At 41.3% G+C, this 27,070-nt stretch overlaps 1 protein-coding gene across 8 annotated transcripts in view; it reads right to left on the minus strand.

Moving 5' to 3' along the window:
• NCOA2 (nuclear receptor coactivator 2) overlaps window positions 1-27,070 on the minus strand; it is a 285,118-nt gene that overhangs the window by 71,041 nt on the left and 187,007 nt on the right. For 6 of the 8 annotated variants that reach the window (XM_070802655.1, XM_070802649.1, XM_070802653.1 and 3 more), the window contains 2 exons: window positions 25,355-25,459; window positions 22,680-22,852 (listed from right to left, as the gene is read on the minus strand). In XM_070802655.1, the coding sequence (XP_070658756.1) occupies window positions 22,680-22,852; window positions 25,355-25,440 (259 nt within the window). In that variant the 5' untranslated portion in view covers window positions 25,441-25,459. The other 2 variants (XM_070802654.1, XM_070802656.1) reach the window with 2 other exon arrangements.

The raw sequence follows: 27,070 nt of genomic DNA on the forward strand, positions 1-27,070 counted from the left end.
TCTTGGGTATTATATGTTATGTCCTCTCAAATACAAAGACTATTTAAAGCAGTCAAATCTACTTGCAAACATTTCAAAAGGCATCTGAAGTCTGACAGGGAATTCCTTGGCAGTTCAGTGCTTAAGACTTGGCACTTTCACTGTGGGGGGGCCCAGGTTTGATCCTCGGTTGGGGAACTAAGACCCTGCAAGCCACATGTGACATGGTGCCCCACCCCCTCAAAACCCCCCCAAAGTCTGACAATTGTGTTCTCTAACAAAGCTTATGGAAAAGTTTGAGCTACAACTGAAAGATATACACACAGCGAGTGCCATGGCTATTCCCATGGGGAAGAAAAATCCTGGAGAGGTTAATCATGATCATCTGTGCAGGCCATGGCATATATAGAAGTTAACTAATTATAAATATGAAGAAGACATAATAGGAATTAACTTACTCTCTATTAAATTTACTGGTTTAAATTAGCTTCAAATTAATTTTTGTTTTACATGTATTAGCTGTGAGAAAGAACTTTTCCTTACCACTCTACAACCCTTCAAATGATGAAATAAAAGCTTCATTAGATGTACTCGTCCTATTTTCACTTTTAATTACCCTGCTTACACTTTCAAATGCTGCATGATTTAGCACCATACTGTCATCAAGACTTCAGTAAAGTTCTACCCAATGGCATTTGGAAATAGGTTTTACTGCCAACACAGATGAACAATTTGAATCCCAGAAACCTGGTTTTGGAAGTCTTGCCTGCCAGGTGACAGCTAACAGTGAGGCAGAGAGAGTGGCTGATAATGACACACGTGATAACTGGGCAGGTCCGGTGTTGAGAGCTGCAGCGAGAGCAGACCTAGCCTTTCTTCTGTAGACTGAAAGCCTGAACCAGAAGGTGAGCTGTTCTCATGCCAACTGTAATCCACCTGCCTCTGAACTGGCAGAGGCAATATACTGTCTTTGATATGCGTTTTCAAAAAAAATTTTTAACAGCATCAATGGACAGTGGGTTTCCCAGAGACTCGAATGGTGGCAGTTATTAGGGCTGTATTGCCAAGGAAAATATTTGGCTGCATGTGGGGTTTCCTGAGAACAAGTTAGTACATGACCTCAATCTTTTTCCCAGCTTATCATAATGCTGTGAGGCGGTGCTGATTCAGCAAAGCAATCCATAATCGCTTGCAAAATGCCCCTGCCTCCCAGGGATGTTATGAGGCTTAATAAGATAATGTATGTGAAGCATTCTGAGCGCCACAGAAGAAAGGCGCTAAGTAATAATATTATTCTGCATTTATAATTACAAGCAGTCTTACAAAAGCAAGAATCCAATAAACCTGTTTACAAATTACAAATAAAGACGTTAAATAACAGAATATAAAGGACTGTATAACAAAGAAAAATGTGAAATCAGGCATGTGTAAGAAAGGAAACAGACAGACTTCATCAGGCTAAGTCAAGTGAAAACGAACAGCAATAGACAAGTTTGTACTAAAAGAAAATTACACCCCTTCGTGATAAAATAGAAATTGAATCAGAAACTTACAAGAAGGTATTTTATTGAAGTTATCTTGAGACATGGCTTATTAATGAATTAAATTTAGTATCATTTCTATAGCTTTTCTACCAATAAATTTAAATTAAAAAAAATCAATGTCAATATTAAGAGTAATAAAATCTCTTCAGTTATCTATGGTAACACCAAAACATAAATTTTCACTCTCACTGGGAGAAAACATGAGTACTCTACCAAATGTAAATTTCCTTCCTTTTCAAATATTGAAATAAGATGCCTTCTCCGCCCCAACCCCTACCCCAACAGCATTAGTCTCTTAGAATGAAAACATTTGTTTTCTGTCTTTCTGGACCAGCCCAAGCAAGGGAACATGACACATGAAAATCCACTTTAAGGCCTTCTTGATCCTGGATCCCAGTTGTCATTTACTCCATGTAATCTTCCTGGAATCTCAGGGGAGCCAATTTTTGTTTTTACACTCTCTTCCTCCAAAACACAGCCGTACTATCACTTACTATTCCATATGGAAATCATCTGACTTGATGTGGATCGCCTCATAATTCTCCTGAGGCTGTGCAGTCCTTGAGCTGGGGGCTGTATTTTACATTTTTGTATCCCCATCACTTTGCACAGTCCATGCTAACCCATGCAGACACTCAGTAAGAGTTTACCTGATTCATGCTCTGGAGAAAGCAATGCAAGGAGAGCTCAGGTGGTCTGGGCAGGTTTGAGGGATCAGCTCCAAGCACACAGACGGTATAAGGCATTTTAGTTTTTAATTTTTCTTTGTAATTTTGTTTTCAAGAAAGCGGTATTTCATGTTTTTAAGGGAAACATAAGCACGGTGTTAGATGGTGAGGATGCAAAGGTAAAAAAGACAAGCCTTGTGCTGCTGTGCATGCTTGAGGCACTGCCATGGTGTAGCTGAGGGCCGAAATGGGGTGAGCAGATTGTCTCTTTAAAGTGTTGTGGATTTAGGCATAAAAGAAAAGTGAAATTTATAAATTTGTCAGTATGAGGAGGTTTTCTTATTTACTAAGCTAGAAGACTAAGCTTATTTGGAGAGTAAAGTTTAGGATACAGCATTGATCCAGATGCTGAATGAAGAGAAACTAATTCTTGAAGATGTTACTAAGAATGCCTTCATTACAGACTGAGCATGGCAAGAGCTGATATACTTAACTCAAAATAAACATTCATCAACATACCAGGAACAATGCGTACACCTCAGGATGCTAACAGGGCCTAATTAGTTCTCTCAAGTGTAGCAACCCAAAAGAATTTTGGAAAATAAAAATGTGAATGTTAATGATCTTTTATATTATCCTCCCAGGATAAACCCAATTGCCAAGGAAATTACACTTACAGGTCTCAAAAATACAAGCTGAGAGCATACGCCACAGGAATAAAAATAAAGCTTTCAAAATTTCCAAGTAAACCTACTGGGTGAACTTGAGAGAAAAACCTACAATTACCTGATTACAAAGTGAAGTCCATCTATAAGATGGGTTATGTATCTGTCCTTTTTAAGAAAAGCACGGGTCACTGGTTAGAAGTGTAGCTAAAACACACCAATGTCTGGATCTTTCCTCTTACCCTAATATGAAAACCAGGAGCTCGATTTGAAAACCTCAATTCCCAAAGAGGAGGATTAAGTATAGTACATGGAAACAACCACAGGGGCTCCTCAGATCGGTATATAAAAGAGAAGCAATGTTAAAGGAATTAGCGTAATCAACTTGCGCATATAGTATTGTGACTCTGAACAAGAATATCTAATACTAGGTCTTTATAGATCCTGACACTGGATCTATGATCTTTCAGGTTCACCTCCCCCATCCCTACCCTGAGGGTCAATTTGAAAAAAAAATTAACTGCTCATAATTTGTAATTTTTTAAAATATGAAAATAGCTTCACTGTGTCCCGTAGGCAACAGATAGGCAGTGAGTGTAATCTTACAGTTCTAAGTAACTACAGTATTGAGACGGGCTTCCCAGGTGGCTCTCCTGTGGTTTCCCACGTGGCTCAACAGGTGAAGAATCCGCCTGTAATATGGAGACCTGGGTTTGATCCCTGGGCTGGGAAGGTCCCCTGGAGAAGAAAATGGCAACCCATTCCAGTATGAGATTTCCAGAAATCTCATAAACAGAGGAGCCTGGCAGGCTACAGTCCACAGGGTTGCAAAGAGTCGGGACATGACTTAGAGACTAAATAACAACTGTATTGAGAAGATGCTTATTGAAGATAAAACTGTTATGGCTTTGAAGCGACTAAGTAGAGACTAAAACTGCAGCTGTCTACATGTTTAGCTGGGTAATGTCAATCTATCAATAATACTTCAGTACTCACCTCTGCAAGTGCACAGGGGGCTTCACCCCCATTTCTTAGCACCTCCATTTAGAATATTTCCTCTGAAATACTGACGAGCCATACTTTAATTCTTCGTGTAACTTAAGATTCACTATTTATCTATGCAGTCTCTGTCTCGTTAAATAGAATTTAAGAGAAGGGAAAGAAGAGAGAAGAACAGACAGATACAAGTGGAATGGTATGGAAGATCGGGGGACCCACAAGTACCTCCTGTGAGATCGAAAGAGATAAATTTAGGGTTTTTCTAAAGATAAGATGAAATTGGGAAGAGAGACAAAGCTTGAAATAGAGCTTCACGTATATTTCAGAGAACATCTGGAGCACAATTTATTATGAGTTTTAAAGACTTCCTGAAAGTTTGTAACTTCTCCTTTGCTATTTTCACTTTATCTGTTTCGCTAGCTAAATAATTCCAGAACTGAACATTTGCTTCAAAGGCAAGAATTGCACATAAAGACCTGAATTTTGTGCTGTGGTAGATCAAGGGAGAAGGAAAAAAACAAAAAAATCCCAGAAGAAATGAACAGAGTGGTTAAAAGAAGACAATGGAATGGGAAGCAGGTGAAAAGAAGGAAAGAAAGATAACCTTGGCCCAGAGCCTCTGGTTTACTCTGCCAGCGTGAGCTCCTGGCTTTCAGGCTTACACACCCTCATGTCACCCTCCCCATCACCGTGGTCTTGCCCTTCTAGAACTTGCTCCTCTCACAGGAGTCTTGGCATGTGGCAGCCTGGAGGGTGAGGAGTCCAGGAGACCCTACCAGGGCAGAAAGGAAGGAAGGGGCAACCCTGCTCCAGGCCTCTGGAAATCCAGGATCCTCCCAGGGAATACAGGCATGTGCTGACTGATTTGCCACTAGAGTACCCTTCAGTTTGTAAAAAACACCGGGCTTACCAGGTGGCACAGTGGTAAAGACTGCCTGCCAATGCAGGACACACAGGAGACATGGTTTTGACCCCCTGGAATACGAAATGGCAACCCACTCCAATATTCTTGCGTGGAAAATGTCATGGACTCCTCAGAGGAGCCTGGCAGGCTACAGTCCATGGGGTCGCAAAGAGTGGGCTACGACTGAGCAACTACGCGCGCGTGTGCACACACGCGCACGCATACACACACACACAGAGTGGTTCCCACCTTTTGGGGTAAGAGGGGGTCATTTTTTTTTATCAACAGTAATGTCCATGGAGTCTCACTGGACAGTTATCTATACTTAAAATGACATATAACAGAAAGAAAAGGTTACAATAAATTTAGTAATACTTCTAGAAGAAACTGCATCCTGTTTATCACTATAACATCCCTACAAACCTCATCTACTGAAACATGGCTCTTTATATTAAGAACTTTATATTATATTAGTTCTTAATATACCAGGCTTTATGGAACTGGTCCATGAATCTCTTCACCAAAAATGTATTGTTTTGATGGAAAAATATCCTCCATTCCAAGCAATTAACTTACAAATAAACCTTGGGTGGGGGGATGGTTTTTAAAGTTGAAAATTCTCTGTCTTTCTTAAGAAACCATGGCAAGAAGGAAAAAAAAAAAAGACTCATTCAATCACAAGGTAAGTACATTCATATAACAAAAGACAAATGTTATTTCTTTCACTTCTGACAATTTTGGTTCTCTAACAATATTCCAAATAAAATATACTATATGTTATTTTTTTCTCTAATCTGACATAAAGGATCTATAAATCGAAGATAGTCTATCAAAAGGAAAAAAGTTCTTAAGAGAAGGCGAACTTGGTTTTGGGGGTGGCAGAGAACACTCAGGTCTAGTCCAATAGGGTTTGCTTTTCTGTTTTCCCTTTCCCTTTTCTCCTTCTATCACTGTAATAAGACATATAAAAACTTTGAATCTGACAAAATGGTGGAATGCATATACCTGTCTGATGTATACAGTCTTAAATAAAAAGGATCATCAGTCTACTGAGAAGTACTTTAGGTCTCAAGAAATAGAAGCTACAGATTCCCCCAGACAGCTCAGGAATTCTGCCCTGTCCTCCACCTGGCTCTAACGGGAGTGGAAGGTATCTCAGTTATGAACTTAGGTGAAGAAGCACCACGCTGAATGTCAACGTTATTCATTTCACTTTTCTTCCAAAAGATTGGATGTCTTATTTCCAAGACTGACAGGCCCAAAAGGAACCTAACTCTATTACAGGTGATCATGGTTCTAGCATTCTTAAGAGCTGGATGCAACTCCATTTTAATGAACAATTTTTGTCTTCTGGGTACAATTTTCTGTGACCATGTTTGAAATGGGGCTTTCTTTTGCTCAAAATGACAGGAATGAGAAATATAAGGCAAAAGTACCCTTTCAAACAGCTCTGGATATCTAAAATGCTGTCTAAATATCAGAAACCTAATAAAACCCATTTTCCAGGGGAAAGTCGGCACCGCACATTCCTCCTTTTCAGAACCCAAGTTAAAACACCTCTATCTAGTCTTGTATACAGCGAGGTTCCCAGGTGAAACACAGCCTTCATAGCCAGTTCCTTCATATTACTCCCGGTCAGTAACGAGGTGAGTATGGGGGTGGTCTGAACGACGGTCAGTAAAATCTGTTTTGTTCCCAATATACTCCCTGAAATGGGAGCAGACAGCTGAACAGGTCAAAAGTGCTGTTCTCTAGAGACTTTTTCTTGTTTACTTGCTGAATTGTGTCCAACTCTTTTGTGACCCCATGGACTGTAGTCCACCAGGCTCCTCTGTCCATGGCCTTCTCCAGGCAAGAATACTGGAGTGGATTGCCATGCCCTCCTCAAGGGGATCTTCCCAACCCAGGGATTGAACCTGCATCTCCTGCGGTTCCTGCATTGGCAGGCAGATCTCTAGAGGTTACACTGTACAAACAAGATAAACAGAGAAAACGAGGAACGTTCTCTCTGACACAATAATTCCTCATCTGCTCACATCAGGGTACAAAATGAATGCTTAAAAAAAAAAAAAAGCTTGATATCCAATTTTCTGGCTAAATACCAAGAAGTCTTTTTTGGCCTAGACAGCAATTTTCTATTTTCTTGGGATCTTTATCAATTTTTTTTTCCTGACAAGAAAAGCAGAGCTGCCTTGAATGTGTATATCATCTTCTGAAATAGGAATCTGCAAAAAATATTCTTCCTAGGAGCTAAGCCCCAGTGTCTCAGTATATCTTAAGTTCAACGGATAACATGCTTACCCAATTCTCTCGTAACAACTCCTTCCAAACAGAAGAAAGAGAGTAACAGTGGGGCAACAAGTTTATTCTATTTGGCTCCACTGGGGATACTGCGTGTGAAGCTCAGTAGAGATCTGGATTTCAGTTTGAGTCAAAACACTTGCACTTAAACTCTAGGTTCCCCTTCTATAAAATGGAGTTAATGATAAACCTACTCTACAGGGTGCTGCATGGATGAACTGGGATGATGATGTGAGTAAACGACTGCCCAGCACAGTCAGCACCCCACATGACATGCGTAAGCTCTCATTTTCACTATGGACACTGACCCTTTTGCTTTTGACCTAGTAGAGATTATAAACTTTGCTAGTACCTAGAGAAAGATCTGTTTTGTAGGGCCCGAAGCTGATACAATTAGAGGGAAGGGACTCTCTTTAAGAATACAAAATTAGGGGACTTCCTTGGTGGCTCAGAGGATAGGAACTGGCCTGCCAATGCAGGAGACATGGGTTTGATCCCTGGTCTGGGCAGATTCCACATGGCCTGGAGCAACTAAGCCCGTGCGCCACGACTACTGAAGTCCGCATGCCCTAGAGCCTAGAATCTCAACAAGAGAAGCCACCGGGGTGAGAAGCCTGTATACCACAACCAAGGGTAGCCCCCGAAAACCTGCACAGCAACGAAGACCCAGCACAGCCAAAATGAAGTCAAAGAATACAAAATTAAGTATGATTCTCATTCTTCGTTATAGAGAACGAGAAGAGAAACAGCAGATGCTAGAGCTCTGCAGAAGATTCAGACTTCTTTGGACATCTCTTTAGGTGATTATTTGAAGTACTTAGGAAAAAGCTCTTCCTTAAGCAAATGCAGTTTCCCCATCGAGAACCTCACCTCACGGGGATCAGTGCAGGAAGAGGCTCTGAACCTTAAGCTTCATTAGCTCACTGGTAATTTTGCCTTTGAAAGTAAACAATGTAAATTCACAACATATTTCTATATATAAATTTTTAAATGTATTTATTTTGTTGCTCTGTGCAGTATGTGGGATCCTAGTTCTCGGACCAGGGATCGAACCTGTGCCGCCTGCAGTGGAAGCATAGAGTCTTAATCACTGGACCACCAGCGAAACCCCAATATTTCCTACAATTTTTATGTCATTCATCTGCCTCTTGGAAAAATGTGAGTTCTCTGAATACACAGCAATAGTATTCAGAAAGTTTTCATGCCTTTGAGAAATTCTTTTCATGGGTCAACAACACCTTAGCATCCTTTTCTTTGCATCCTTTGATATTGAGATATGACAATATAGAAGTAAGTTCTTTATCAGTAATTAAAGAAGCCTGGTTAGAAACGCACAATGTTTAAACATATAGGAACCTGGAGTGGAGACACTTACAACCTAGAATGGCTGTTTGTTGTTAACAGTTCCTCAGTTTACATGCCTCATAGCCCTTGACTGCAGTCCCCGTAAGATTTAAGATATTTAACAGAATCACACCTAATACCCAATCATCAAAATTTCTTCTGTGAATAATTCATGATAAAACTGCCCTGAAAGATCCAGCAGCATCTATTACAAATCTTCATTTTGGCTTTTAGAGTGTTGCTTTTGGAGTTTCTCTGTAGATCAACATTTCCTCTCATAATAAACAAAGACAAAGTTGAAGACCTGACCACCATTCTCAGAGGGAGGTATGGGACACAGTATGTATGGATATATTTATACAACATGCTTTTAACACTGCTCAAGAAAAAAATATAGTAGCTTTTTATTATTTCCCGCATGGCAGACATCAATATACTCTTGGAGATCAAAAGAAGTTCTATTTCTTACCTTCTCTGTTTATTCCAGTCTCTTTTATATCTATATTCACCTATCTATCACAGCACTTACTGACTTGCTATAATCATTTCTTCTTCTTTTTTTTAAATAATCACTTCTTCTTTTGCTTAGATGCAAATGCCAGCTTTATCATGTAATAAATGTAGGCACCGCTCTCACTCTAGGCTGAATTCCCAAATCAGGGAGAAGGAATACATTTGCTGAGGACAAGGTACTCTAAAAAGACCTGAATAATTTCTTATTCTGAATGAGTCCCTAGATGGTGGGAACAGCGTTGTGCTTCTCTTTCTACCTCTGATGACTTGCGCAGCATGTGGCATGTAGAAGGCATCCAGATATGATTATTGAGTTAATAAGAGTTCATCAGGTGTAAGTACAGTTGTGGCACGGTCCCTGGTCATCTCCAGACTACACCACTGGAATTTATTTCATGTGATGCTATTTCAAACAGTCACAGTAGTTTAATGATGAAGGTCCTGACTTGCCTTCTTTTCTTCCCTCCACTAGTCTACTCATACTTTCTTGAAGCATATGAAGAAAATCTGAATTTCTTGTTGCTTTCACATATTCTCTAAACCCTAGTTTTTGTCAATTATTAATATAAAAACTTATTAAATATCCTTACTTGCAAGAATACAACAAGCTGAGAATTCCCTGGTGGTCCAGTGGTTAGGACTTGGTGCTTTCACTGTTGAGGACCTGGGTTTGATCCTTGGTTGGAGAACTAAGATCCCACAAACTGTGCTACCAGGCCAGAAAAAAAAATATTACTCCCCCCGCCCCCACCAAAACAATAACAAAAACCTCAACAAGCTCTGGTTCTTCCATCAAAAAGTTTACATGGTCATAGGGACTTTTTTTTTTTTTTAATTTTTTTTAAAGTTTAAATGATTGTATTACATGCCAAAATGAAATAAATATTTGCAGGAAATCAGCATTGGTACCAACGGGGATGGAATCATAGAAGACAGAGAAACAGAGATGAGTTAAGGTGAGATAAGATAAATGAGTTGCTCTAATAAATTTATTAGAATAAAAATGGGGAAACTGAGGGGTAGAGGTGTCATAGGACATGGTGAGGACCTAACAGAGATGACGGGCTGCATATGGTGAGCAGGGAGAGGGGAAGGCCAATACAACCAGGACCCAGGTGTCTAGCCTAGGGTGAGCACAAAACAGGTGATGACGACATGCCCTGGCACTGAGCACAGGAGATCGGATACACCGTTCTCATAAGGAGGCAGAGAGGAAAGCAGTTGTTTGAAATCTGGGGCGCCCAGGGGTGATGCCTGGCAGGAAGCTGAGAAGCTGGATGACAGGGGACTGAATGGCAGACTGTGGGGAGTGGAGACTGGCCGAGACCCTCAGTGGGCATCTGCGCAACGACAGGTGTGGCAAGGTCCAAGACGGACAGCTGACAGGATGCAGCAGACGTGAGGCCAAAGGATGCAAGTAAGTAAAACTGATGAAGGAAGGGGTTCAGTTGGGAACAGAAAGGAGGCCAAGGGTTAGATGAGGAAGAAAAGCCAGGGAATGAGCATGAATAAGAGTACAGACCCAAAGTAGAAGTGTTTTCAGGACAGCTGGTCGGTCAACAGTGAGACAGCTATTGAGGAGCACATTTAAAAGTAAAAATTTTATGTTATGTATGAAAGTGTTAGTTGCTCAGTCGTGTCTGACTGTTTGCGACCTCATGGACTGCAGCCATCAGGCTCTTTTGTCCATGGGATTTCTCAGGGAAGAATACTGGAACAGGTTGTCACTTCCTTCTCTAGGGGATCTTCCTGACTCAGGGATCAAACCCACGTCTCTTGCATCTCCTGCATCGGAAGGCAGATTCTTTATCACTGTGCCACCTGAGAAGCCATTAATCATCAGGGAAATGTAATTCAAAATCACAGTGAGATGCTACCTCACATCCAGTAGCATGGGCACTGTCAAAAACCCGGAAAACAGCAACTCTTGGTGAGGATGTGGAGAAACTGGAATGCTTCTTCACTGTTGGGATGATTATAAAATGGTGCAGACACTATGGAAAAGATTATTATGGGTCCTCAGAAAATTAACAACAGAAATACTGTATGACACAGCAACCCCACTGCTGGATATATATTCAAAAGTATCAAAAATAAGGTCTTGAAGAGTTATTTGCATACCCATGTTCAAGGCAGCATTATTCACAATGGCCAAGATGTGGAAGGAAACTTAATGTTCACTGATGGATGAATGGGAAAAAAATGTGGTAAATACACACAAGGGACTATTATTCGGCCTTTTCAAAGATTATCATATGCTACAGCATGGATGAACCTTGAGGATATTATGCTAGGTTCGACAAGTCAATCACAAAGAGACCAACACTACATGATGCCACTTATATGTGGCATCTAATCAAAGTCAGAGAAACAGAAAGTAGAAAGTGGGTGCCAGAAGTTGCAGGGAGGGGAAATGGTGAGCAGATCAATGGAAAAGCATTTCCATCACGCAAGATGAAAAATGTCTAGGTCTGTTGTACAACAGTGTATATACAATTTAAAATACAATAATGTATACATGAACTGTTAAGAGGGTAAAATTATGATGTATATATAGTTTTTGCCACAGTTAAAAACTCACCAAACCAGAATATAAGTCTTCTTGGGAGGACCAATTAAAATAGTTGCCTGTAGAATAATTTATTACTGGATAATTCATCTCAGTCTGAAAACTAGCTGAACCTGTAGTACACCAAGACAGTCACATCTCCCTCTTTCTCGTTCTACCAGTACAACAGGTTGGGAAAACAAACCAAAACCAAAACACAAAAAACCTCAGAAAAATCGTTAAAGCCTAAACCAACCAGAGAATGACAACAATAAAAAGAACAGCCAAACAGTGGCATTTATGCTATTTTTAATCTATTCCTATATTAAAATCATTTTTAATTTAACTTATATGCAGAGTACATCATGCAAAATGCCAGGCTGGATGAAGCACATGCTGGAATCAAGATTGCCGGGAGAAATATCAATAACCTCAGATATGCAGATGATACCACCTTCACGGCAGAAAGCGAAGAACTAAAGAGCCTCGTGATGAAAGTGAAAGAGGAAGAGTGAAAAAGTTGGCTTTAAACTCAACATTCAGAAAACTAAGATCATGGCATCCCGTCCCATCACTTCATGGCAAAAAGATGGAGAAACAATGAAAACAGTGAGAGACTTTATTTTCTTGGGCTTCAAAATCATTGCAGATGGTGACTGCAGCCATGAAATGATGCTTGCTCCTTGGAAGAAAACCTAATGCCAACCTAGACAGCATATTAAAAAGCAGAGACATTATTTTGCCAACAAAGGTTGGTCTAGTCAAAGCTATGGTTTTTCCAGTAGTCACGTATGGATGTGAGAGTTGGACTATAAAGAAAGCTGAGTGCCGAAGAACTGATGCTTTTGAACTGTGGTGTTGGAGAAGACTCTTGAGAGTCCCTTGGATTGTAAGGAGATCCAACCAGTTGATCCTAAAGGAAATCAGTCCTGAATATTCATTGGAAGGACTGATGCTGAAGCTGACACTCCAATACTTTGGCCGCCTGATGCAAAGAAAAGACTCTGATGCTGGGAAAGATTGAAGGCCAGAGAAGGGGACAACAGAGGATGAGATGGTTGGATGGCATCACCGACTTGATGGATATGAGTTTGAGCAAGCTTCGGGAGTTGGTGATGGACAGGGAAGCCTGGCATGCTGCAGTTCATGGGATCGCAAAGAGTTGGACGTGACTGAACAACTGAACTGAAAATCACTACACATAAATTCAATTGGGGAAGAAAAAGAAAGGCCCACAAGAAGCCTCATTGGAATAAGATGAGATAGAACGAGAGATAATATGAGATTCAAATCTATACTGGCCGGGAATTAAGAAGTTCTTTGTAAGACATGGACCCTGAAGAATGAAAACAGTTAGATTCTAATGGGAGTAGACACAAACAGGGAAAAGGAGGCCGTCCAGAAAGGGAGGAGAGTCTGAATGATACAAACGCAAAAAAACAACTACAAAAAAACCCAACAAAAATACCCCCACCAAGGATGCGCTAGCAACAGTCAGCACTCTAGGGTAGGCATCTTAGGGAGGACTTACTGATGACAGGGAAGGCAGGAATGTGGCCCTGGACAAGAGCAGTCAGACGTGGATACTAGTGAAGGGGCCATTGGATGTCCTCTCACTCCTCCTTGCTGTGCTCTACCCACCCCACCCCAGTGGCCTATCAAGGTGGGCAGTGGGCAATTGGCCGACAAGGAAGAGGGGGAGAAGCGTTCCAGGCAGGAGGCACAGAGGCCACGAAACACGGGCATTGGCGGAGCCAGCACACGTCTTCTAGAAGGGGATGCAAGTTCAGGCGGTTGTGGGATGGAGCACAGAAGCGTACAACTTGGTGTGGACAGATCACGGTGGGGGACCTGGGTGTGGTGGTGAGGGTCTTCCTTTGGACTGTGTCATAGTCTCCTGGCAGCTGTTAAAGTTGTGACAGGAGGATCAAGCTGGTGTCCCTTCAGGGGGGTGGGGGTTCAGTGAGTATCTTTAGCTGATTCTTATGGAGGAAAGGCTGGGTATTGCTCCCTCAGGCACAGTGGCGGATACCACTGCTCCCAAGCCCTGCGGTACCAGGGCTAGGGGCGATGTGCTAATGCACCTCCTATGGGCCAGTCAGGGAAGGCTGACATGGGGGTCAGAGGGCTGATGCTCAGCCCAAGGGTCCTTACCTATGTGCCCACAGCTTCTGAATGACGCTGTGCCTTTAGGCCATCAAGGGCAATGCGATAAGAAACTATAACATGTTATATTTAAAAATGTCTTGGACTTCTCTGGTGGCTCAGTGGTAAAGAATCCAATGCAGGGGACTTTGATCCTATACAATGCAATGACTTTGAGCCTATCCAAACCCAATGCAGTGAGTTTGATCCCCGGTCCAGGAAGATCCCTCATGCTGTGAGGCAACTAAGCCCGTTGCCAGAAGTACTGGGCCAGCACTCTAAAACCTGTGCTGCACAACCAGATAAGCCAGAGCAATGAGAAGCCTGTGCTCTGCAACTAGAGTAGCCCTGCTTCCCACAACTGGAGAATGGCCACATGCAGCAACAAAGACCCAGCACAGCCGGCAACAAATCTTAAAAAAAGAAAAAGTCTCCACCATTGTGTCCGAACCTGCACATCTGAGTTTCTGATGGTGTTTACTATTGTGCTCTGTCTGCCAGGCGCTCTGCTGGTGTTTGTGGGTCTCTCTTGCTGCCTTTCTATCTGTTGTTTTCTGCCTGTCACTTCCTTCTGGCTCTTTCTAGGTCCCCTCCACAACTTATAAAAATATATGAAAGGCTTTTTAAAAAAAATGTTGTTTCTTGTTACACACGAATGAGACATTTTATAGTTCTCATGTTTTCACTTAGTTTTTATTCTTGTTGTTGTTTTATTAATTATGAGCTTTCTACACCCCACCCACTGGAATCAGCAGCATTCAAAAAAAAAAAAGGGGACTTCCTTGAGAGTCCAGTGGTTAAGACTTTGCTTTCCAATGCAGGGGGTGCGAGTTCGATCCCTGGTCAGGGATCTAGTCTACATGCCTCAAGACCAAAAAACCAAAACATAAAACAGAAGCAATATCGTAACAAATTTAACAAAAACTTTAAAAATATGTTTAACCATGTTAAAGAAAAGCTTCTCTTCCTAGAACAGGGTATCTCTAGTGTCTGAAGACCACAGTAGGCGACATCAACAGAATTCTGCTGGAGTTGGTTAGGAATTTCTCGTTTTACGTCACTGTCTCCAAATTATAAAAGTGCTTCTGGCCCTGTGCTGACTGTCCCATTTGGCCCTGACCCGCCCTTTTCAGCTCAAACGCAATCAAGTGCTTTAATCCATCTTTCTGTAGGCAAACTGTCCAACACTGCACACACCCGCGGCCACACAGGGCTTCGAGCATGGCTTTGCTCTGCTCCCTGTTGGAAAGCTTCTCTCCTTTCCCCAATTCCCACTCTCTCGTCTATTAAATCTTACAGAGAGGCCCATGTCTACTTTGCTGTCCTCCTTGAGGTCTCCACCCATGTCAGGGCACACAACTAACTCCTGCTGTCCCTTTGGGGCCCGCAGCTGCTTGTGTACAAGCTGATTTCCCTCCAAACGAGTGAAAGACCCAAGGAAAAGAACCAGGTACTTATCGACTGTGGGATTCCCCATTAATGAATAACATTATCTCCTGCATATAGTATTTACTCAGTAAAAATTTTATGGAGTAGACGTTTGTTCTGGAATGAAATCAACACACACAGTGTAGTGTCAGAATTTCTCTTCCTAACAGCGCAAGGTGAGCAAGAAAACAAGAGACGCCTGTCTTCTATTCGTGTGTGGAAGCCAGTTTAAGTCTTGAAATGAGAGCTCATGTCATAAATTGTTAAAATCCTAAAGCATTAGAGCACACTGAATTATTTAAATCCTTTTCATCTGAAAGCTGTTAAATATAAAAAAAAACTTCCATATACTTAGGGGGGAGAAAAAAAAAAACCCAAACCAAGGAGCTCCTATGAGGAATGAAAGCAAGAATTCCAGTCAGCTCACTAATTTTAAGGATTTCACTCATAGTATGAGCCATTAATCCACATGAAATTCTGAAAGTGAATTATATGCAGATCAGTGGAAAAATCCCTGGAGGAGGAAATGGCAACTCACTCCAGTATTCTTGCCCAGAGAATCCCAGAGATGGAGGAGACTGGTGGGCCACAGTCCACAGCGAAAAAGTCAGACACAACTGAAGCAACTTAGCATGCACACACAGTGGAAAAATATTTTATCTTCATTAAGGAACTGTAATATCAAGGATATATTGTTGATCCTAGGGGTATTCTCAAACAAGGAAATAAAATTCCTTCCTTTCTGGATGCATGGAGACCTGTAACAGTTTCAAGTCTTCAAGAGTAAGTTAGGGCTGGATTTGTTCCTGTGTTGAAGTAAATGAGGAGGAAATGAAAACTGCTAAGATTCTTGCCCTCTTTAGTTCTCCTTAAAACAAGATGCTTGAAACTGCCACTCAGGTAACAGGGATAGGAGGGGAGCCCACATGGTGCAGCAGGGGCAACAGAGCCTGGGAAGGGGTGCAGACAGGGTCACAGCAAGCACTAGATTTTGCTTTTCTTTTTTTTTTCGGGCAGGTTGCAGAGCTTGTGGGATCTTAACAAGGGATGGAACCTGGGCCCTGGCAGTGAGAACACCGAATCCTCACCACTAGACCATCAGGGAATCCCCAAGTATCATATCTCTGAGCTTTGTCTCTGAATAGATAGCTTCGAAAGGTCTGTTTAAAGTATCTGTGATAAAACAAAAAGCACCAACGTTGTCAGTAATAGTATGAAGGCTTAAATCTGTAATAGAGAAAACATCCGAAAACAACTTGCATCTTTATCAATACTGAGTCCTTAGCGAGAAAGCCAAGATTCGTTTGGATGAGGATGCCAAGTCCAGTCCATGGAATTCTCCAGGCCAGAATACTGGAGTGGGTAGCCTTTCCCTTCTCCAGGTGAGAAGAGTAGTGACTACTGTTGAGGAAATCTCTCTATCTGCCAAGCACAAGATTAGATCCTTTATAAACACACTGAACAGACTTCATAAGACTGATGTACAGTGGACATTATCATCCCCTTTCTACAGATTAGAAGTAAAGGCCCAGGGATGTTAGGGAATTTAGACATAGTTCCACAGTGGTAAAGAGGGAGACTGGGTTCATCTAATTTTAAATACACCTCAAGCTCTTAATGAGCTTATTATATTGATGAACTTATTCTGCCAGCTGGCTTTGGTGCTCGCCCTGGACTATGACACAGTCTACTCTGTTGGCCCACTTTTATGTCTGGCTGGCTGGCTGGCTTTGGCCATTTAATCATTAGCAGCATTTTTAAAAGAAATAGGATAAAAAAAGTTGACAGTTGAAATTTAAACTCTATGTAGTGTATAAGGGGCCACCATTTTTTTTTTTAACTTAGAAGATACATGTTTTTAAGTCTAGGTCTCCTATTCATTCTCTAACTGATCAAAGATTAGCACCATCATCAATCCTTGCCTGGCAATCCACGACACTGATTTCAGTAGGATGGTATATACGAGGGCACACCCGAGGGACGCAGAGTTCACTCGCCTATCTCTCCAGGGCAACGGGTGACTCTACCGTCACCCTAGGGTTTCATCACAGGGAACATAAGCAATGCCTGGGAGCACCACCCCAAAGTCTGATTCACAGATATCCCAGCCCTGGAAGGGATCTTATATCAGAGCCCTTCTGCTTACTCTGCCTGGTGACAGCTATTAGTTCACACCTAGGCGTCAGCTCTGAATAATTAAATTTCCATCACAAGGTCTTCATGTATTTAACATGGGGAAAAAGAAGACTAAAAGGGAAAATATAACTTCAATAGGCTCTACATTTTACTTTTACATGCTAGAATTAGGCTGTTTCTATTACTATTTCCTTGAATTTTTATATAATGAGCTTATGAATTTGACTCACCTACATTTAGAATACAACCTGCACACCCCTACACCCACCAGTGGTACACTGGGAAATGCTTAAAAACCAGCTCCTTGGGGGGAAAGTAGTAAGCATCAGAATGTTTATTATGAATTTTACTAGTACAAAGGATGTGGAGTATATAATTTACAAGTGATAATAAAATATATGACACCCTCTGTTGCAAATTCCATAGAGCCAAATGATTCTAACAGAATGTTTGTTGACTTTTGCCAAACTCTTGTCTTATAGCTATCTTATGATTACCACTGATGAATGGATAGAGTTCTGACACAAATGTTGCTTGAAATTTTCACTTAGGTTAAAGAATAACACAAAAGTGAAATCATGAAAATACACGGTCAAGATATTAAACACAGAAATCCAATTGTTTGTCAGTCTGTGACTTTTCTGATGAGTTGGACAATATTTTTATGTATATTTAATGTAAAAATATTAGATGCTAATTAGACATTTGCAGTGACCACCACTGTCTAGTATTATATTTCTATCATGTGTCTTATCCCATGAGACAAGGGCCTCTAGAGAAGAGGTAATAGTAAAATGTAGTACAATAATTAGGAAATGAGTTTTAATCTTACTTACCTTTTTTTTAATATGTAATTTAATTATTAAGTCTAAACAATTTTCAATAATGGTTGTGTTTATTAACTGGTTTATAAAATTCTTAAAGTTTAACAACTGGCTCTTGATGGTTGACACCAGTTGACTTCAGCACACCACTGCCCCTCACTCTCTCTTAAAATACTCATTTTTTATGCTATGCTCAATTGTAGGGGACGTTTACATGTATGAAGCAATCCATAATCCCAGTGCTCTCATACTATAATCAAAATTAAATCATTAGAATAATCACAGTGAGAAACCAGAATGATCTTTTAACAGGTTGCCTGATTCAACAGGGAATTTGCCCCCCAAACTAAGCCTGTACAAATGGAAATTTTTAAAATATACTTTTTATTTTTATTGCTATCTACATTCAGAACTGTGGTGTTGGAGAAGACTCTTGACAGTCCCTTGGACTGCAAGGAGATCTAACCAGTCCATTCTGAAGGAGATCAGCCCTGGGATTTCTTTGGAAGCAATGATGCTAAAGCTGAAACTCCAGTACTTTGGCCACCTCATGAGAAGAGTTGACTCATTGGAAAAGTCCCTGATGCTGGGAGGGATTGGGGGCAGGAGAAGGGGATGACAGAGGATGAGATGGCTGGATGGCATCACTGACTTGATGGACGTGAGTCTGAGTGAACTCCAGGAGTTGGTGATGGACAGGGAGGCCTGGTGTGCTACAATTCATGGGGTCGCAAAGAGTCGGACACAACTGAGCAACTGAACTGAACTGACTGACATTCAGAAAAATAATAAAAGGGTAAAACAAGTTTTTCCACAGACTGATAAATATATCACATCCTATATTCAAATATATGCACTAAAATGGCTTTAAATAAAAGGACAAATGTCTTCCAAATAATACAATTCAATTTAGATTATTATTTTAGAAAAATAAGAAAAAATGTGGCTATGTAGGAGTAATAGAGGAGATACTACCTTAAAAGCCCTTCCCTGATGGCTCAGACTGCAATGCAGAATCTGCTGCAATGCAGGACACCCAGGTTTGATCCCTGGTTCAGGAAGACTCCCTGGTGGAGGGAACAGCTACCCACTCCAGTATTCTTGCCTGGAGAATTCCATGGACAGAGGAGCCCAGCAGGCTAGAATCCATGAGGTCACAAAGAGTTGGACTCGATTGAGTGACGTTCACTTCACTTAAAGAGGGCAGTGGAAATGTATCAATTATTAGAACTTCCCTCTTGTTTTGGTCACTTTATGCTTCAATTCTACTTTTTTAAGAGTACATGAGTCACTGAGTATTTTCCATAGAAAATTTTAAATTTAAGCTTCTAGCTAGGGAGTGTGAAATTGGACCCAGTCATCCAAAATTAAATCATTCGTATTTTTCTGTGAAACAGAAGCAGTATTAGTCTTCCCAGTTAGGGAAAAAAGATAACTTACTACTTATGACTATTCTTTGTAAGTTATGGCCACAGATTTTCACCATTTACTAGTATACCACATAGGAAGAAATATCCCGCTTCAGTATTCAAAAGCAGGGGTCATGGTTCAAGTGCAGACTCTGTGTGCTTGGTCTGCTGCTATGAGGTGTACAGCCGCATGATGCTCTTGTAGAGCTAGCGTCTACCAAACCTGGGGCTCAGAAAGCGCTTCAGACAAGGGAGGATAACTTATTTAGGTAGCTGGTAACCCCCCCTCCAAATCCCCATCCTTTGGGCCATTATCTTTCATTTTCTGCCTTTATTCCCAAGCTTGTGGAATGGGGAGGAGCAGCTGATGGCCAAGCAGACTTGAGTGAAAGACCCCAGCCGGCCGGGCCAAGCTGCCTAAGCTTTGGACTGGGGTGGGTTTCTTTTATGGGAGCCCGTCTTCCAGACTGTGTAGCCTTGAGTGTGAGTCTCATACAACACGGCTTAACCCCTCAGAACAGCGAGGGTTTTATTCACGCTACCACCTGTGACAGGAATACAAATGAAGTCTGGATGATGCGGTAAAGATGATGGTTGGAGTCTATTCACACTGACTGGTAGCTGGGCGGGTGGAAGTGCACAGAGAGAAGGAAGGGTTCCACTCTGTCCTTCGTGCTGCTTTTGAACATTTGCTGGCTGCCAGCTCCTGAGAAAAATCAAGGTGGTGGCACAGAGCCACACAGAGTGTCCACCTCTGGTCGGCGGAGGCTATGCTGAGTTCTCTGGCCCCAGAAAAATGTGACTTTCTTCAAATGACCCTGTAGGGGAGGGCAGGCACAACCATGTCCCCACCTTTTCCGTCCTCCTTCCATCTGAAAAGGAAGAGCTCACTGTATGAGATTTGAGCATAGATGAAGGAAAAAAGGGGTTTCCCAGGTGACACTGGTGGTAAAGAACCTGCCTGCTAACGCAGGAGACATGAGACGTGGGTTCAACCCCTGGGTTCGGAAGATCCTCTGGAGAAGGAAATGGCTACCCACTCCAGTATTCATGCCTAAAGAATCCCATGGACAGAGAAGCCTGATGGGTTACAGTCCAGGGTGGCAAAGAGTTGGACACAACTGAGTGCCTCAGCACGCAGCACACACGAAGGAAAAAAGATGCCTTTCTTCTGAATGTGGGAAAGATGTCTACTGAATATGCACTAAATACTGTGACAAGTACTTGCTGGGAATGTTTACACAGCTCCTTATTTCTTCAACAACCGTGCAACCTAGAGGCTGTGATCCCCAAATTCTATATGAGGAAACTGAGTCGCAGAGAGTGAAAATAATTTACTCAGGTTCAAAAAGTTTGTAAGGGACAGAACCAGGACATGCCTAGCTTCCACCTGGTCTGATTCTAAGGTCCCTGCTCTTTCTAAAAAACAATTTATTAAACTAGCAATAGTCTTAAATTATCAGACTGGTCGAGAAGTGAAAAGTATGCCTGGACTTTTCGTTGGGGTTTTAACTTCTGCTTTTCCTTTTCAAAACACGTTACTTTTCAAATTAATGGGAACATTATTGTAAGAGGGAGACGTGACAGGGCGTTTATTGTTGCTGCTTCTTGGGTGGTTGTGGTATGCGGCCTTATGATTACACCCACAGTGAAAGTATGGCAGAGTCCCAGCGTGACACATCTGAACGTGTTTTATGGTTTGAAGGGGGGAATACCAAGGTTTTGCAAAACTGTAAAACCTTGTACAAGACCTTGATAGTAAAACACATACATATGTAACTGTTTTAAAGTGTGGAAGTTTTACCTAAAAATCTGATGTTTGTAAAAATGAACCATTCAAAATCTCCAGAAACATAAAACAAGAAGCTTAGTGATTTCCCCACTGTGATGATATCAGCATCTAGAAATGTGGCAACTTCAGAGCACTGTAACCTTGAACCAGTTATTTCTCCTAGAAAATTTTGGGACTATGATTTTATCCATTTGCTTGTACCAAACTGAGATGAAACTGAGGTTGTTGATAACTAGTGAATCTTAAAAGAAAAAGAAGAAGAAAGAAATTAAGGTGACTAAGGCAGGCATTGAATAGCCTCTCTGTGAAAGCTGAACATTACGATGATATAATTTTGATGAGAAACCGGGAAATATTCATTTTTAGAGTGGGCTGCTATCAGAATCTGTCTTGTGGATGCTATGTGTATGTGTTTCAGTTCTTAGAAGACAGAACTATACTTGTAAAATTACATATATAATTTATATATATAAAACTTAGCTCAATATTATCTGTATGAAAATGGAAAATGTTATGATGAAAATATGCAAACAATTAGGATTTTATGATGAAGGGCAGCAGGCAAAGCTGCAAGCTCACGTGTAGAAACAAGACATTATTTTTCTAAAATCTGCCTCTTTTAAATGTTATATAAAAAGCAGATTAAAAAAACAACCCAATATGAACTCCAAGAGGATGCATTCAAAAACAGATGACAGGAGGTAACTATCTCCCTGGCCCCAAAGGAAGGCAGTGTATGAACACTTCGTGAGCATATATTGGCCCTGGGCGCTAAGATGCTGTTTGTACTTGCCTAATACAATTTTTTTTGGCACTACAAAGTCCGATGTGATTTTTAAAATACTATCTTCTTGAATTTTTTTCTACAGGCAAAAATATCAAAGGAAAGAGGCAGAAAATGAGCTAAGGAGAAAAAAAAAAGAAAGACAAGAAAAGCCCAGGAAGAAAGCTGTCATGTTCTGTGTTTCAACTTCACAAAAGAGTTCTGTCTCGAGGTTGAGCCTTTCAAATCTCTTGTCATTCGGGATATGAAACTCTAATTTAGTGGCGTGGCCAGTTGAGGTTCAGACTTAAACATGCTGACGAGCTGAAACAAGAGGTGGCTCACTTTCTTACTTCTGGTTTCCATCCTTGCCTGGCTCCTCACTTGCAAATTCTGACAGTCACTCGCTCTGTGAGCTATGAAAATACCAAGGTGGTGTGGGATCAGTGGGCACCTAATTGAGTTTTACTAGATGAAAAGTTACATCACCCTGCCTCACCTTGGCCCCCTCCATCTTTAGGGGATTGCTGAAGTTTATACAGAGGCTATTTATAAACCACTGCAAGTGATACCTGCATTCATCTTGCACTGTGACATCATCTTCTCATCAATAATTTAAGCCTAAGAAATGGATTAAAGGGACTCTGAAGGGATTTCTCACACATGGAGAAACAGAAAGCAACTCAACTCTCCAAAGGATTCATTTGGCCCTCTTACCTTGTTCTTTGATCTGACGAATTTGCTTCACAGTTTCTTTTAAGATTGCACATTTGTCAGGTTTGAAGTTAAAGTTGTCTATGTCATTAAAATTAGCAAAAATCAGCTCTGCAAGTTCTTCGATATATTTATTTTCCTGTTCACGGTTACGTTTCTCGGTGCTCCTTTTGGGGCTATTATGAAAAAGATAAGAATGTTAACTACATCCGAATACAGACAGCAAACAAAAGTTAAATCCTGAATTTTCCCCAGATGTTGCATTTTTCTTTGTTTGTCTTTAAGTCAACCTTGTCCCAATTGGTAATTACAAATTCCCTTATGCAATCATTTGTTCAATGTGTTTAATGTCTCCCACTTGACTGTATGCTTCATAATGACAAGGATGATCTGCCCAACACTGTGCTTAAAGCGACACTTGGTACAAACAGGCATCAAATCTATTATTAAATAAATAAGAGTTTTAAAGGGAAAGGAGCTCATGCTTATAAAAAATTTAAGATTAAGAAAGGGAAGTTAAACTAGTTATAACAGGAGTGAATAAACTTCACGGCAAAATAATGAAAATAAATCTTCATCATTTCATACACTTCTTTAGGATGTTAATAATTAAACCCAACGGTCTTTTAAGATAATGTTTAAAAAACCACAGTGCAGCTAGAAACAAAAGTGAAACTGACCCAGGGTCTCTGTTAACTGTTCAGCTGAATGACATGCAAAAAGTAAACAAATGGTCTAAGTTCAACTTGAGTTTTAAAACGTTAATGGAAGGGAGGGGAAAAATAAAAATTGGCAAGATCTTCTCATCTGAATTTGATGAAAGAGCAAACTTAGAAGTTCCCTTTGATAATTACAGGGTGTTATTTTTTTTTTTCTCAAATACAGCACAGAGTCCACTGGATGACATTCTAACAATACAATAAATAAGAAAAGTACACTGTTCAGAGTAGCAGCTTGCTATGTTCTTAATATATAATTATTTGTATGTAATACCAATCTATAAAACTTTGTAATTTGTGATATTCATATGCTTGCATTTACATATTAGCATTATTTTCATCAACTAATAAACCTAAGACAGAACACAGTTTCTCTATTTTATAGTGATTGCATGATTTGTCCAAGATCACTCAGTGACCAGAACTGGGTTTTGCTAAGTCTCATTTTCACTCCTGGCTTCTATTTTCTTAAGTCTGGAGAAAGGAAGGCCATGGCTGCCATGCACTAAAGAGCAAAATTCCAATTCTGGATCCTTCTACCCCTTCCACCTCCCTCCATCACCCCAGCCCCCAAAGATACCAACTAAATGACACACGGGTGAGAAGGGGGAACAGGGGTGGTGGGAGCCATGCACACCCCTAGAACCAGCAGAACACTGGAAGAGAAGAGGCTCTATTTACCACCCGCCTCCTTGGCCAGGACCATGGGCTGTGAAGGCAGTTTGGCAGACAGGCTGAGGCTGGCCAGGGAGGACCACGGAATCCAGAGGGTGCACACAGGAGCTGGGGACGGGCTGTAGTGTGGTCAGTGGCCATTCAATCTGCTTATTTTGCTTGGCAACTAGATGGGAAAAAGGCTTTCTGCTCTTTCTCCTGCTCCCAGTGCTCTTCCCTGGTATTCCTCACCCAGTCTTTCTATTGGCCATTGAATACAAGTGGCTGTTTAAATGTTAAAAGTATTTACATGATTTAAATCATCAAAAGAGTGAAGTCTCTCTTCTACCTCTGTTCCCTAGTCCTTATTCCCCCCAATAGGTAACAACTCTTGTGTCTCCTAATTACCCTAAAACCATACAGATTCTTATTTTCTTTTTCTACAGAAATGGTAGGATACTATACACATTTTCTGAATCTTGCTTTTCCTCTGTAACAATATTCTTAAGAAATTGCTAAATATCAACCCATAAAGAGTGTCCTCACTCTTTTTCAGAGCTATATTGTGTGTGGATGTGTCACAACTATTTACATAGCTCCCTACAAACGTTTAGGGTTTTTCTAATCTTTTGTGTTTATAATCTGTGTTGCAATAAGCAACCTTATATATAAGTCATTTTGCATGTGTCAACATATATCATTGGAAAATTCCTAGAAATGGAACTGCAAGTTCAAAGAGGATATGCATTTATAATTTTAACAGATACTGTGATATTACCCCATATAGAGGTCATAACAACCCATACTTCCACCCATAATATATAACATGAAACTTGTTTTAAAAAATTATTTGTTTTATTCACTGAAGATCCTCAGTCTTTGTAATCAACTCAAAAGCAACAGGATTTAACATTTCATTTCTTAGAAGGAAAGAAAGAGAAAAGGAAGAAAAAAAAAAAAAGCTGGTACTTCTTAGCAGCAAACCTTTTTACTATGGGATGTCTTGTCTTTTTGACATTCTAAAAGCAAAAAGGAGTAAAAATGTGAAACATTCAAGATTATGTAGAATAAACTGGTTTTAAGAGTCAGAGTACACAGGGAACCTAGAGGAAATATGGAGCTTGCCTCTACTTGTAAGAATAAAATCTGCAACCGATCAGCATATCTAAAATACAAGTTAAATAATATGTAGCCAAAGGCTTGACAGTTAAGGAGAAAAACCAAAGAGAGCATGTGAATCAAGTGCGAAACAGATACGATAAAACCTCAAATCCAAGGCTCAGGTGTGCGTGGTGAGAGTCTCACCTGGGTCCGAGCTGGTCAGGACATTCCTTGCGCTTCCGCGTCTCTGCCCTGGATGGGTCAGGGGTGTTTTCTCCCATCCCACTCATCTTGAACACATATCAGCAACTGAAACAGAAAACACAGAGAAAGCAAGTGAGGAGAGCTGATGGTCAATTCCTAATGAGAAGACTTTTTTTTTTAAGTAACCCTGCTTAAGTTAAACAAATGTCAAGGTGAACAATTAGAAAACAAACAAGCCTACCTCAGTGGGCCCACTCCTGCAACAGGAGCTGTATGTCAACAGCACCTGAACTACGATCTGCTGGCCGGCGTTTCTGCTGCCAGCCTCCAGTTTCAGGAGGAATGGTGCCCCACGTGAGAACTACAGGTGCTGTCAGGGGCTCCTCCCAGTCTCTGTTTGGGGTTGGCCAACATCACATCTGTACTGCAATCACTCACTCGTGACAAACAGCCCCGGGAAGAGGCAGTGCCTCACCATGAAGCTGTGCTTCCAAATCTGACCAGGTTTCTCTGACACCCCTGTCCTGGCGAGCAATGTCCCTCAAACAGGATCTCCCCCCGCCCCCACCAGGCCCTCCTCTCCCAGTGGCTCCCTCCCTTAGTAGTGACTTCTCACATCCTGCCACCCAGACTCTACCTCCTTCCCTGATTCTAGCTGCTATCACCGAAGGTCTTAAGATGCACTCAAAAGATCAGGAACATTATTAGTGGGGGAGGCCACTTATTGGCCCGCTTACTGAATTCCTTTCCCTAAGAAAATAAAAGGATACATAATAAGAGAATCAGTGTGTTCACATGGGTCATCATGAACACCATCAAAATAACAATTTATATCTGCCAATAACAAGAGCGACAGAGATTTATGTTTCAAAAGAACTATGCAAAAGGACTGGCAAAGATTTTGAGGAAATGGAAGATGGTTGTTACTCAAGGTGTTTAATAATTGCTCAGCAGAGAAAAAACCGCAGCCTGAAAAGTTTAACTCAGCATTTAGCAATCTCTCCTTGAGTTCCAATTCTATGCCACTTCCTCCTGCCTTGTGTCCCCCAGGCTTTGAAAACCACCTTCACCCTCCTTCACTTCCTGCAGTGGCTTCTCATCCTATCCAGCCTGGAAAAATCAGAGGGAAGGGCGAGTTGGGAGAAGGTCAGGGGCTTACAGATGATGCTGGAAGAATGACAGGTCCATTGAGAGCAAGGACAAGGAGGCAGGTGGGCTACGAGGGCCAGGCAGGCCCGAGGGTGAGAGCACCGTCACACACCCATCCAACTGCCCGGCTGTGCCCGGGCTAGGATCTGGGTGCTCCAGTCAGCGCTCTCATGTCTTCTGGCCTCAACTCTGATCCAAGGGGGGAGGGGAGTTTTATATATATATATATATATATATATATATTTTTTTTTTTTTTCCGAGGAATCACATGTAAGGAGAACTAACAGACACTGGATCAGTTGAGGCAGGTGGTGCCAATTACATTCTATTCCAGACACTGCATCAGGAGGGGACGATTCTGGAAGCCAGTGTGGGAGGTTCCTGATGCTGGGAGTGACGTAACTAAGCGTCAAGGCCCCATGGTGCTCTCACAGGTTTGGGCTGATAAGTATAATCTGTGTTTAGTTACTGTTCATTTAGCATTTATTCTGCACCAAGCAATTGCCAGATATAATTTAATCAGCAAAAACAGACTATGAGAAGCTGGAGAGCAAAGAGGCAGGAACC

This window comes from Bos indicus, chromosome 14 (assembly GCF_029378745.1).
Source record: "Bos indicus isolate NIAB-ARS_2022 breed Sahiwal x Tharparkar chromosome 14, NIAB-ARS_B.indTharparkar_mat_pri_1.0, whole genome shotgun sequence".
Classification (NCBI taxonomy): domain Eukaryota; kingdom Metazoa; phylum Chordata; class Mammalia; order Artiodactyla; family Bovidae; genus Bos; species Bos indicus.